This window comes from Trematomus bernacchii, unplaced genomic scaffold (assembly GCF_902827165.1).
Source record: "Trematomus bernacchii unplaced genomic scaffold, fTreBer1.1, whole genome shotgun sequence".
Classification (NCBI taxonomy): Eukaryota; Metazoa; Chordata; class Actinopteri; order Perciformes; family Nototheniidae; genus Trematomus; species Trematomus bernacchii.
The window spans coordinates 2130494-2145249 of NW_022987625.1; the positions used below are offsets into that span (position 1 = coordinate 2130494).

At 41.2% G+C, this 14756-nt stretch overlaps 1 protein-coding gene across 1 annotated transcript in view; it reads right to left on the minus strand.

The window, feature by feature from the left end:
- The window catches only part of slc12a3 (solute carrier family 12 member 3), a 73063-nt gene that overhangs the window by 21284 nt on the left and 37023 nt on the right, over positions 1–14756 (minus strand). The window contains exons 11-13 of the mRNA XM_034132929.1: positions 8329–8436; positions 8124–8247; positions 7691–7792 (exon numbers count right to left, since the gene is read on the minus strand). Coding sequence (XP_033988820.1) covers positions 7691–7792; positions 8124–8247; positions 8329–8436 — 334 coding nt within the window. The remainder of the gene's footprint in view (positions 1–7690; positions 7793–8123; positions 8248–8328; positions 8437–14756) is intronic.

The following is a 14756-nucleotide window of genomic DNA, read 5'->3' on the forward strand; positions in this document are numbered from 1 at the left end:
TTACATTTCAGAGACAGTAATATTGTAATGTAACTTATTACTTTAAAAAGACAGTAATAAGTAATATGTAATATATTACATTTTGGAAGTAACTTGCCCAACACTGCTGACAGCGCAGCGTCATACTTCCTGAATGAAAAGTGAACTATAATTAGACAAATATGAAGAAGTTAAACTTTAAACATCCATGACTTAAACACTTTATCCAGGATAAAAGCCACATAGCTGCACCTGCAAGGTGAATACAGCTGGTAAAAGAAAAAGTGTTTGAATGCGTACATTAACAGGTTTATGATATCACTGCCCCGTTAAGACACGAGTGGATCTGACTTTAATTACATTTGACTCGAGTGTTTCGTCAACTTAATGTGTTGCTTAAAATAATACTTCTGCATACAGTATGTGACACTGTAAGTGTTGCACGGCCAGATACGGCTCAAGAAGCTGACTCAGATAAGGAAATATATGATACATTATGATGTGATATGAATGATAATGGGACACATCGACGTCTGCACTCACAGTGCCGCGGACTGTACGTAATGTTACTTTGATCCGGTTACTTATGTTGTGGCAGACATTTAAGTAAGCTTTCTTAACGCTAATGTTATAATAGTCAGATTGCTCTGAAGATGGGAGGTGATATTCTATTTATTTTCACGTTCACACAGTCGGTGATTTTGGCCGGCCGTCTTTCCTGCAACGGCAGTTTAAAAAGTGAACCAGCGTCGTAGGACCGGAAATCCAGGAAGTTAGCTCGCTAAACGAAAATCCTGCTTCGTAGTACAGGCCTCTGGTTAGCCGCTCAGCATAAGTTACCATGGAGATCTAGCCCGCTAAAAAGAGAACCAGCGTCGTAGGACCGGAAACCCTGAGTTTTCCCTGAAGTTAGCCCGCTAAGCGAAAATCCGGCTTCGTAGTACCGTGGCCTGTACTACGAAGCAGGATTTTCGCTTAGCGAGCTAACTTCCTGGATTTCCGGTCCTACGACGCTGGTTCACTTCTTAGTGGGCTAGATAACTTATGCTGAATGGCTAACCTGCTCCGGAGCAGGATAGGTTCCAGGATAAGAGATCAACTGTGCGGAGTTCTTCTTTGCTTTAATGGCGAATCGCTTCCACTTGGAGCATATATCGCCACCTACTGTTGATTTATTTAATGTCCATGTTAAATCCTTGTCCTCAGACCGTTTCAATAAGGATGAATCTATTACAGGTTGAGGTAGCAACCATGGTGGAACAGCTGATGACAACAGTGTGCAGAGTTTAAAGCGATCAAGTCATATTACAGTATAAAGGAAATACAGTTTAAACTTCCGTTGCAGGAAAGACGGCCGGCCAAAATCACCGACTGTGTGAACGTGAAAATTAATAGAATATCACCTCCCATCTTCAGAGCAATCTGACTATTATAACATTAGCGTTAACCTGTTAAGCCCTGAGCCTGTTTTTCAGGTCTCAGGCTCGAAAATGACATTCCCAGAACAAATGACCATATCTTCCCTTCTAAAAGGGTTAAATTAATAATCTTTTTTCTCAAAGTAATGATAAACCTCTGAGTTGGATGTAAAAAAGTCAGAATCAATATAGATGTTTTTTATTTTAAAGGTCCCATGTCATGCTTTTCCGGTTATTACCCGTCCCCTTGTGTGTTATGAAGGTTTTTATGCATGTAAACGGTCTGCAGAGTCAAAAACCCTCAAAGTACACCCTGTAGCGAGTAAAACTCTAACACAGAAAATACCTCCCCAAAACGCCTCGTTGGAGATTTCTCATTTTCTTCCTGGGTATCGCTACGTAGGGATACCCAGTAGCCACGCCCAGAGCCATGGCCGCACCCTCTGCCAGCCTTTCACGAAACAAAGCTCCCCAAACCTTTCAGCGATTCATGCCGGATATGTACAGCGTAGGGCACTGAAGAACGATGCTGTTCCTACTTTGTTTGGACCAGCGGGAGATTCAGGTACACAACTTGTAAGTATTCATTGTTGTTTGTGTATTTATGATGTTTAAAACTGTGGTATCTTACCTTGTGTTATTATTACATGTTATTGCATTTGTCCAGCAGGGGGCAAACTCACTCTTGGTATTAAAAGAGCCTGTTGTAGATGTTCCCACAAGGAAGTCCCGGAAGCATGTTACCAAAGTAAAACCAGTTAAACCTACTCCTATGTTGTGGACATACAATTATTGATCACAAGATACAACAAAAACAAACAAGGTATATCTACCACGACTGTGTAAATGGGTAAACGTTTTTCGGGCTGCTAAGCCATTGACACAGTGCTAACTGGGCTAACTAAGTTGCTAGCGTTTCCATATATCAACTCCAATGTTAGCAGATGGCCTTACATGTATCTCATAGCTGGAGAATGTCTGCAATCACACACAAATAAATACTCATAGACAGTATACTCCGGGTGATTTACCGTACGGTCAGTACATTATAGTTGGCGTTCCTAGCGTGTATGCTACCGAGCTACCGTTCATAGCGTGTATGCTACCGAGCTAAACAAGAAGGCTACCTAGAGCTAGACATGCTAGGGAAAACATTGTTTTCATGCCAGCTACAATGAATGACCGAACGTAACAGACTAACCGTATAAGATTGCAATTGTAAACATGTTCTTGCTAGCCTAAACTAGCTGTTGTTCATAGTAGGTTGGCATATTACACTGAACAACTAGCAAACGTAGGTTAGCATATTAGCTGGCAAGCTAACTGTGTTGATTAGATAGATAGATTAGATAGATACACACTCCTACCACAACTACTACTAACGAATCTAAAACAACTAAGTTTCTCTAATATTTTGTGATTTGCATTTGATTTCGTCCAGCCAGATTAGGAAACTCCTGGCGTATCTGGCGGACAACACATGACGGGATGACCACTCTGATGTCTCGTCCTAAAAAGCCCCGGCAGCTGCTTACAAAGCTGCGATAGGCAAGATGCCGAAAACGCCTATAAGGGGAGGAATGGATGATATACAGCAGGGCTATTCAATTAGTTTGGAATGGGGGCCGGTTGATGAAAATGATCCAAAGCAAGGGGCCGGGAAAAAGATGGCTTGAAATATGAGCAATCATATTTAAGAGCTTCAGATACAGTAAATACTACAACAGCATAGTGGAGTGCATATATTGTGTTTAATTCAATCAAACAACATAGCCCCAAGGCCTTTATAGATCTAAATGGCAAGTTCAGAACTCAGTAGGCCTACATGTTTCATTTGATTTCATTTAGGTGAAATTATCTAATCATTCACGCAGAGATGCAATCAATGACAGGAGTTGTCACTACAGTATAGTAGGTGGGTTCGAAACCCGAGCCCGTCGAAGTTTTCAGGCATTGTCTACCCCTCTATCTCTCAATGTAACACCCTCTCTGGAATAAAGGCACTATGGCACAAACAAAAAAAAAAAAAAAAATCTTAAAAAAAAAAAATTGATTACTTTTTAACATTATACTCAAAGGGCCAGTAAATATCACCCCGGGGCCGGATTTGGCCCGCGGGCCGCCAATTGAATAGCCCTGATATACAGTTTATATATTTACACATGTTCATTTTGTACATTTCTAAAACTAAAGTTTTATGGAAATACTTAGTAGGCCTATTCTTTCTTCCCTGAATTATTTGCTCCTATAACATATCATTCATATATAGCAAACCATGATTTGATTTTTCATCAAACAGTAGTAGTTTATTACATGTAAAAATAACTTACTCTTCTATAACAACAGTTGTAGGTACAGTTAGGTTAGTTAGCGTATAACATATATACGGATGTCCCGAGGCCATTATAAGACTGATGTTCCGCTGAGAGCGAGCCGAAAAAAGCACTGTTAGACATGGGCGGAGCCTCTTTGGTGGTTGACTAATCAGAACAGAGTGGCCGAGCTGACCAATCGGAGCACACTGGGCTTACAGGGAGGGGGGGGCAAGAGCTCCAACGAGCCGTTTAGGACAGAGAGTGAATACCGGTGAATACACATACTTTACAGAGATGCTGTATGCGAAACCAATGTGAGTTTGGAAAATTGCACAGTATACATCTATTTTAGTATACCTCAACAATGGAATTATGATCAGTGGAAATGGCCATGACATGGGACCTTTAAAGAAAATTCAGATTGAACATAGTAAAAAACTGTAAATTATAGTGTCCGTCCAAAAGATCTTTTTTACTTATAGTGAAAACTACCCTTGGATGATGGTAAGGTAGACTAAAAGCTTTAGGAATCCAAAGTACAACATATAATAATTACCCTGTATCAAGATTGATGCAAAACAAGTGACATTTGACCTTTTTAGAGAGGTTTAGCAAAGGTGATTTGGGTGGAAATGGGCGTTTTTACCGTTTCTCTGGAACCCATTGGTCGATTTTGGTGATTGACATCTCTTTTTGACCGGGGGGTGCGGTGTAGAAGAGGTTAAGAAAGCTTACTTAAATATCTGCCACAACACAAGTAACCGGATCAAAGTAACATTACGTAGCCTACAGTCCGCGGCACTGTGAGTGCAGACGTCGATGTGTCCCATTATCATTCATATCACATGATATCACATCATAATGTATCAAATATTTCCTTATCTGAGGCCCAGGCCCCACGGGAACGAAAACGGGTTGTATCCGCATATTTCTCTTGCGTATAGCCCTTTAAGCTACACGACGCCGTAACGGAACGATAGAAACGGACCCTGCAAACGACAACGGGTCCAAAGGTGGATAGATCTGGGAACGGAGCGCTCTGGGGGGGTCCAACGGGGCCGTGTGGTAGCCTATACGGTCATCATTTTCTGATAATGACGATGCAATAGCCCCGCCTCTCCCCACCTCTGCTGCTCACCCCCGCAAAAGTACACTGCACACTTAATTCAGATTATTTATCTTTATCTCGATATGGACATAAACGCGAGTGAAGTCTAATCTGACAGGACGGAGACACGCAGCTCCTCCTGCTGTGATGCAGCGGGAGCAAAACACACACTTCAAGTCAGATCATCACCCTTAGCTATTTTAATTACCTCTCAAACTACCTAAACTAGTTATAAATATGTTTATTTTTACTGTCGGGTCACTCATTACTGGATCAGCTGCTGCATGAGACAGACACTGACGCTGTCAGAAGAGAGGAAAAAGAGACAGGCTCTGTGTATTTTATTATTATATATTATTATATAGAGTCGTTATTCATTTGTTTTAAAGCTCAATATATAACAAAGAAGACCTTTGACCGGCACTTTTATAATTTTGTCCGGAAGATTTAAACTTTAACACACGTTGACCGGCGAAAAACTCTGCCCGGTTCCCTCGGCCCCCACCGCGGAGAATAAACAGAAGTGCAGCCATGACAACCATTCTTCTTCGCTGCTTTTGTGGAGGAAGTTGCTGCTTTTGTGGAGGAAGTTACAGCGCCACGTACAGGCTCGGCATATGTACTGCAGCTTTTCCAGCGGTTGGATCTAAACGGAGCTGTCTCGTGTGGGAAGACACTATCCGGTGTATATTGCGTATGGGCGGAAGCTTTTTGGCGATTGCGTTTGCGTTAATCCTATGCGTTTTGCCGTATGCGTTCCCGTGGGGCCGGGGCCTAAGTCAGCTTCTTGAGCCGTATCTGGCCGTGCAACACTTACAGTGTCACATACTGTATGCAGAAGTATTATTTTAAGCAACACATTAAGTTGACGAAACACTCGAGTCAAATGTAATTAAAGTCAGATCCACTCATGTCTTGGACGGGGCAGTGATATCATAAACCTGTTGATGTACGCATTCAAACACTTTTTCTTTTACCAGCTGTATTCACCTTGCAGGTGCAACTATGTGGCTTTTATCCTGGATAAAGTGTTTAAGTCATGGATGTTTAAAGTTTAACTTCTTCATATGTCTAATATTATAGTTGACTTTTCATTCAGGAAGTATGACGCGCTGCGCTGTTAGTACGCAGCTTGTCCATGTTTGTGATTGGTCGATCGCTCCAAATACCACCCCTTTTATGTGTACGCGCACCTAACTAAATAGGACACGGCTGGCTTGAGCGATCGGGTTGATAGCCAGCGTCGTAGGACAGCTTAGCGAGAGCAGGTTTGTTTTGGATTAAGTCAACCGGCTAACTCAAACATATCCAGGATATATTGAACTAGATTCGTAGTACAGGCCTCAGGCCTCTGGTTCCTTGACTCCCTACTCTACTGTGTTTCTCCCGCGCTCATCAGCACCAGCCCCGCCCCTGATTGTTTTCACCTGTGCCCAGTTATCTCCTGTTTAAATTCCCCAGGTTTCCCTTTGTTTGTTATCAGTTTGTCTTGTCCTGTCCTCATGCCAGAACTCTGCTCATCAGCGTTTGCTCTTTTGGTTACATGCGATATTCATGCTCCTGTAAAACTTATTGTGATTTTGTGTTACGCTATAGTGAAGCCTATTTTTTGTCGCCTCGTTAAGAGTGCCTTATTCTTTTTGTACATCCTATTTTTTGCAAATAAAATATATTACTTATACTCAGTGGCGACTGGTCATTAGGGGCAGGCACAGCCCCACCTAGTGTCAGCAGAAAGTATTACAAATAATGATTACAAAAATGCAAAAAAAAAAATAAAAAAATATATAAAATATATTTTAAGATCATGTTTAATCATCTGATTCGTCTGTACATTGCTGTTTTAGTCTGTGTTCTTCTAATTAGTGTGTCTACAGTCACAGTGTGTGCCTATTGAGCTGTTTAGAGCCATGTGGGACAAAACCTGATTATGCCCCTTCCTCTCGCTGTGAAGTGAACGGTGACTGTAAAAACTACACTGCGCATGCTCAGAGTATTTTGTAATGTAATGTGTGTGGCAAAAAAATAATGACCAGAGGGGCACGGAGCTACCATCCCCACCATACGTCATCTCAAATCATTCAGAGCTGATTGGCTGTAAGTACGTGTGCCGCGAAAAGTGTGGTGCTTGAAGAGGAGACGAGAGAGCTGCAGTGGCGCGTCCTAAAACCAGGAAGTAAGCACAAAAAAGCAATGAGATTTCTCCAGAGGATTTTAGAAAATAGCTCGAAATAAGATCTGTGGGAAACGTACCTGTTAGATAAATGCACGTTTTGATTAGCCGGATAACATCCACATGTCTACCCTACTTTTATAATTTTTTTATCATAAATCTAATCCATAGATTTATGATAGACTTTTGAAACTACAAGAAGATAAGGAGGACTTTTACAAAAAAGTAATAGAAATGTTTGTCCAGAAGGATAGGAACATGGACTTCATCTTCAAGTCAAGGTAAGACCGCCATTTTATTGAAAATGGGATCTTACTAAGAGAGAACAATTCAATATTTAAATGATAAAATTACATTTTTTGGGTATCCTTTTGTTGAACTGTCTGTTTAAAATTAATCGAAGCATCAGACAAAAAAAGCTTTTGAAAATAATATTATATTTTGGTTTAGGTCAAAATATAATATTTGTAAACCTGAAGAGTCAGTGCCAGTGCCTCACCAGCCATGAACCTCACTGTACGTCACTGCAGAAGCTTATATATAGACATCTAAGTTTTTTGTGCCCCACCACTTTTGTACATATAAAAACGCCACTGCTTATACTTTATCTCTGGCTCCCGGGTCGTGCATTTGAGTCCTTTTTCCCTTGTGTATTCACACCTTCATTCATGCATTTATCAAAGCGAATGAGTTGTACCTGGTGAGTTGGTGATGGAGGCGTGGAAGCAGCTGAAGTTGATCAGACAGTAGGAGCAGAGGTAGAAGTTGGAGATGATGGGAGCGATGGTGTTCAACTCAGCTGGTGGAGAGAGACGACAGAAGGGAGTTTAAGAAAAATATGTATGAGCTGTATTACGATCCTTTTAATGCAAATCAAACATTTCCTACTGCCGCTGCTACACAATAAAGTTTCCTGATGAAACATAAAGTGGCTTGAAAACCTGATGTCTTTGTCACCGAGGTTACTGCCCCCCATCTCAACAGTGTTCTCAGATATGTTAACCACTTTCCCCATTTTAAATTACAGAAATGAATTCTTCTCTTTATGAAGTTTCAATTTCAATTCAGACGTTATTTGTTGTAATTCTACTGGTCATCTATAGGGGTCGGAGGGTTCTTCAAAGCCTTACCAATAAGAATGAAGCAGGCAGCGATGATGTACGTTAGAAAGTAGGCCCGGAGCGGTTCATCATTCCTGCCATACCCTTTGCCAAAGACGCCGATAAGAGGGTACAGGTTGTCCTTACACAGACACTGCAGGAAAAATAAATGTTGGTCACATCAGAAAGAAAAGCTTGTTGTTAAACACAGACAGTGAGTAGGAAATATGTGTACCTGAAAGACTTTGGGAGCAGACACCAGGCAGGCCAGAGCAGAGGACAGAGTCGCTCCAAATATCCCCGCAGTGATGAGAGGGCTGAATGCCGACACCATGCTCATCGTCTGTGGGACATGGTGACCGGATGGTAATCCAACTCATTGTTTCAGGACACACTCAGTCATTTATAATATATAATAATTCATATTTGTTAACTTGCTGCTTTCACTGTTTTTATTGTGTATACAATCAAAAAACTGCTCCACCAAATGTTAATCTGCTCAGAGTGTAGGTCAACCCTTTAACCTGTTAAGCCCTGAGCCTGTTTTTCAGGTCTCAGGCTTGAAAATGACATTCCCAGAACAAATGACCATATCTTCCCTTCTAAAAGGGTTAAATTAATAATATTTTTTCTCAAAGTAATGATAAACCTGTGAGTTGGATGTAGAAAAGTCAGAACAATATAGATGTTTTTTATTTTAAAGAAAATTCAGATTTTACATAGTAAAAAACTGTAAATTATAGTGTCCGTCCAAAAATAATTTTTTACTTATAGTGAAAACTACCCTTGGATGATGGTAAGGTAGACTAAAAGCTTTAGGAATCCAAAGTACAACATATAATAAGTACCCTGTATCAAGATTGATGCAAAACAAGTGATATTTGACCTTTTTAGAGAGGTTTAGCCAAAAACTCTCCACCTCTGAGGTGATTTGGGTGGAAATGTTTTTTTTTCCATATCTCTGGCCCCCCTTTGTCGATTTTGATGGTTGACACCTCTTTCTGACCGTTAGAGCCAATAGAATCGAAGGGGGAGTCCCCCACACACACTCATTGTAAAACAAAAAGGTGGGGGCTTTGCGCATGTAATTTTGCATTAGAGTGAAACTATCTCTCGCTCTGACATCTAGAAACAGAAAAGCATGGATTATCAGTCTCATTGCTCATGGATTATCAGAAATCATTTCAAAGGGACAAAGACACATTGGATTAACCTATGGATTAACTTCAGCAGCGTTTTTATCGTTTTAATGCCATTGAAGACCACTTTGGAGAGACTACAGAGCCAAGGTAAGCATGTTAGCATTTTTAGCTACCTAGCGCCACATGTTTTGATGTCTGTTTTTGTTTATAACGTCGCAATTTCGTATAATTCAGTGATAATGAGGGTACCCTTCGGTTCTGTGTCACCTCACGATGTGAAACGATGTCATGGATGTGGAGAAAAGATAAATAATACGTTTTTGTGAGTGATTTTCGGTGCAGTAATCTGTTAGCATCTTTCGCTCGTTGCTAATTCAGAGGCTCAGTGTGGGTTTTCTTTTGAAAAAAAAAAGAAATGATCAGTTAGATGAGTTTCTTCCCGTCATATGGATATAAAACATTCATAGTTTATTAAATGAACATGCCCTCAGACACTGTTTCCTGCAAGATGTTGCGGCAGTGCCCCGGTACCGGGGTCTCTCGGGCTTAACAGGTTAAGAAACTATAAATCAGCCTACCATCCAAATATATTAACAGTGTATCTGACCCTAACCACGTCTTAAACAGTAAATATGAATTGTTGCTATTGAATTGGAGATACAGGCTTGCCCCATGCAAGGGGTAGGTTGATCCGAGTCAGGGGGTACATTAAACCATCTGGGGGTAAATTGACCAATTTAGTTTTTCAAGTTTAATCTCGGGTTGGGCAAGTTACGCAATAATATCACATTAATTAAATAACATGGACAAAAGAAGGAGTCGCTTATACAAGACATTCCAACCAGATGGAATTCGCCTTCCGACATGATAAAAAGCGTCCGTAGAAACCCACTGAAGGACGTCCTCACCACACACAACACCAAGTTGCCATGCCAACTACAGCTGAAATGGTATAAATGTGTTAAAAAAAATAATCTATTGCAGGTATGTGACTGAACTTCTGGTAGGAGAAAAGTATGTTTCATGCTCTGTGGTTCTGCCTGCTTTTTGCCATCTCTCCCGGGTGATGGAGAGCTCAGATGATGACTCTGCCTACGTGCTCAAATTCAAGTCAGAACAGACCTCGAGACACGCAAGGAAAATGCCAACATTGCATATCTGAACATTGCCACTGCATTGGACCCGAGATTCAAGGACTTCAAGTGTATACCCAGAGCTGAGAGGCATGAGGTGTGGGCCTCAGTCACCAACTTTCTCAAAGAAAGAGTGTTGTTGCGTCTTCCGGTTATGGCGTGGTGCTGAGCAGACAGGTGCCGGAGCCCCTCCTTAAAATTCTGTAAATTTGACTGCCTCACAACTTAAATTTATTCACATAGCCATAGTCATATGAACTAAAAGTACTTTCAGATGGCGCCGAAACCAGGGAAACAGGGGCAAAACAACGCCAAACTAAACTTTTCAAATGCTACAAAGCAGCAAGCTAACTGCGATGCTAGCGGAGCCCGGACAAAGTGCTGATCCAAGCGATGAAAGAAGACTTAGTATCGAGATTTGATGGGTTGCTTAGCAATACAAGGAGTGCAAGTTGACCTGAAAGCAGTCACGGTGCGCGTTACTGAAGCTGAGGACAGAATTTCCACCAACGAAGACGTATTTGCAGCTCTGCTAGCTCAAAACACAGCCATGAAAACTACTGTAGAGGAGTTGGTGCTCAAGGTGGATGATCTGGAAAATCGCAGCCGCCGCTCCAACCTTCGTCTGGTGGGTATGCCGGAGAGAAAGGAAGGGATTGATGTGTGCGCATTCTTGGAGAAGTGGATACCTGACGTGCTTGGTGCATCAAACTTTCCAGGACCACTACTGATCGAGAGAGCGCACAGAATTGGTAAAGTCACCGAAGCTGAAGCGCACGTTAACGGTTAACTGATTAACCCTGGGTTATCACAACCCAGGGTTGTGATAATGAAGTTCCTGAATTACGCGGACAAATCTCGAGTCATGCAGGCTGCCAGAATGAAGGGACCAATACTCCTGGATAACCAAAGAGTGATGTTTTTTCCTGACATCTCTGCTGAGCTCCTCAAGCGAAGAAAGGTGTTCGACGGAGTAAAGAGGGAGCTGGCATCCCTCTCCATCTCCGACCTGCGTTACGGGATTGTTCACCCTGCTCAACTCCTAATAACACACGATAGAAAACGCCACGTTTTCGACACGGCAGCGGTGGAGGAGAAGTTTGTGCAAGAACTACGCGGTAACACTCGGGAAACTAGGAGCAAATAAGTCTGCAGTTCTAAAACCACTTTTTTGGATATCAACTGGCCTCAGCAGGTATGCTCCAGAATACACAGTATAATGCACATGAATGTGCAGTGGGGACTAACGGTAACTGTACTTTACCAACACAATGTGTACATTACTGAACTTGCAATTAGTTAAACTAGTTTTGAAAAAGGTCATGTTGTTTCGGTTGTGATAATGCTGATTAAGGAGGGGGGCTTCGCTCTGGTCGTCATGTAGGCTGTTCCTCACCAGGACGATGGCGCGGGAGGACCAGCAAAGCTCCAAGTTTTCCTCATGGAATGTAAGGGGACTTAACAAACTTGTCAAACTAAAGCAAGTCATGAGTAGGATACGGCAATCAAAAGCCCAAATAGTTTTTCTCCAGGAGACGCATCTGACTGCTGTAGATGTGGTCAGGGTAAAGAGGAGATGGTCCGGTCAGGTGTTTTCAGCATCTCTTAGTAAACACCCTGATCAGCTAACATTTTCTTGCTACTCCAGTACCTATCAGACTTTCTCTAGAATCGATTATTATTTAATGTCATCTGATTTAATCTCCAAAATTGAAAGTTGTTGGTATGATAGCATAATAATCTCGGACCATGCTTCCATTTCATTTCTCTTTAGATTCGCAAATCTTGTACCCCATTTTCCAAGGTGGTGTCTACAAACAACTTGGCTTAGAGATCCCAAATGTATACGTTGAAATTAATACTGATCAGACTTCTGCAAGTGTGAGATGGGAAGCATTTAAAGCATTTCTACGAGGTCAGATGATAAATTATAAATTATACTAGTTTTAAAAATAAATCTCACAGACAGGAAATCGAATAACTCGGAAAATCCATTAAAGAACATGAGACCCATATTTTCCAAAATCCCTGCCGTCAGCTTAATGCAGAGCTTCACAAAATGAGAGCCAAATATAATGTTTTGTCTGCAAACAAAGCAACTTATAGTTTGATGAAATTAAGGCAGTCTTACTTTGGACAAGGTGAGAAGGCTGGTAAACTATTAGCCTGGCGTATTAAACAATTGCAATCAGAGAAAGCAATAAACTCAATTGAGACAAATAAAGGGGCAGTTACATCTGACCCAAAATAAATCAATGATACTTTTCAGGACTTCTACCAAGACTTATATAGTTCTGAATGATCAGATTCAGCCCCAAATACTCAAAGGAAATGTCTTGATTCACTAGACTTTATGCCGCTAAATAGCGAATCCATGGGCTTGTTGGAACTTAACCTTGGGGTTGAAGAATTATCTGAAGCTATAGCCAGCTTAAAAGGAGGGAAAACACCTGGACCCGATGGGATTTCAATTGAAATATATAAGATTTGTAAGGCTAAACTGATCCCACCACTGCTCAAAATGTATGAAGAATCATTTGATAGGGGATCCCTTCCTCCTTCACTAAATAATGCATTGATTACACTATTATTAAAACCTGGAAAACCTTCAACCCAGTGTGGATCTTATAGACCAATATCCCTTCTTAATAAGGACCTTAAAATCTTATGTAAAGTACTAGGTAAAAGATTGGAGCCAATTTTACCTAAAATGGTTCATTCTGACCAGAATGGATTTGTACAGAGAAGGCAGGGCTTTCACAATGTAAGGAGGGTGCTCAATGTTCTCTTTGAGAAATCTGGTTGTCCTGACAATGCTATTTTGTCGTTGGACGCAGAGAAGGCCTTCGACAGGGTAGAATGGCAGTACTTATTTCAGGTTCTGGAGAGGTTCGGCATTGGGGGTCGATTTTTAAGTTGGGTACGACTCCTATACTCCAACCCTCAAGCTGAAATCCTAACAAATGGACTTGTGTCATCTCCCATTAAACTCAAGCGAGGAACAAGGCAGGGCTGCCCCCTTTCTCCTCTCCTATTCACACTGGCCATTGAGCCACTAGCAATGGCAATCTGTAAACACGCCATTATAACGGGAATACGGATAGGAGGTATAGAACACAGAATAGCTTTGTACGAGGATGATGTTATTTTGTTCTGCTCCAGTCTAAATCAAACACTGCCTGCTTTACTTGATCTGATTAGTACTTTTGGCATCTTTTCAGGCTACAAAATAAACAACAACAAATCTATAATAATGTTTTTGTCAGAAAACGAGAGGCTCAGTCCTCCAGTTTTGACCCCACTTGTGGTATCAAAACTAGGATTTACCTATTTGGGTGTCAAAATCACCCCAATTATTAACAAAATTATCCCAGCTAATTGAGGTGGACTACAATTACCGAATCTCACCTGGTATTATTGGGCAGCTCAAATTAGGGCGGGACTGTTTTGTTTTGTGAAGGACAACCCTCCTGCATGGGTCACAATGGAATCCCTGTCACTTGCTGTCCCCATACACCTTTATATTTACTCAGCAAATAAAAGAAAGTTAATTAAACAGACAAGGAACCCCTTTCTCAAAAACACAATTGTGGTTTGGCACAGTGTTCTGAAATACTTTGGTGAGACACAGAATCTATCCCAATTCTCACCAATTTTTGGTAATGATGGATTTCATTACCTACCAAAGGTATTGCTAAGGTGTCTGACATTTATTAAGAAGCTACATTTATGTTATTTGAAGAGCTTAGAACCACATATGGAATTCCTGAAAAGCACTTTTTCAAATATCTCCAACTCCGGAGTTTTATAAGGTCCTGCCAGGGCAGCTTAGAACTTCCCCCTCTGTCCACTTTAGAACACATCATTTTTAAACATCAAGAAGCCAGGGGTTAAGTATCCTTATAATACAATCAGTTTGAAAATGAATGTAAAGAATCCTCAAACAATATCTTGCAGGCCTGGAAATTGGACTTAAAACTAATTATAACACAGGAGGAATGGTCAAAGGCTTGCTCCTTGGCTCAAACTCAAACAACAAACACACACTCCAAATTACTACAGTATAAATGGCTAACCAGACAGTACATTACTCCGGCTAGGTTGCACCACTTTAATCCTAATATTCCTGATACATGCTTTAAATGTAACAATGTGAAGGGGTCGCTCTTTCACTGTATGTGGGAGTGCCCACAAATAATCTCCTTTTGGAAAAGGGTGTTAGAGCTGATCAGGGTGGTTATTGGTAAAGAGGTATCTCTTGATCCTAAATTGTGTATCCTGAATATATACTCTCATGACTTTGTAACTTCCAAGAATGTAAGGTTTCTGCTCAATGCTTGCTTTTTGGAGGCTAAACGGTGCATAGCTCGCACATGGAAGGAACCATC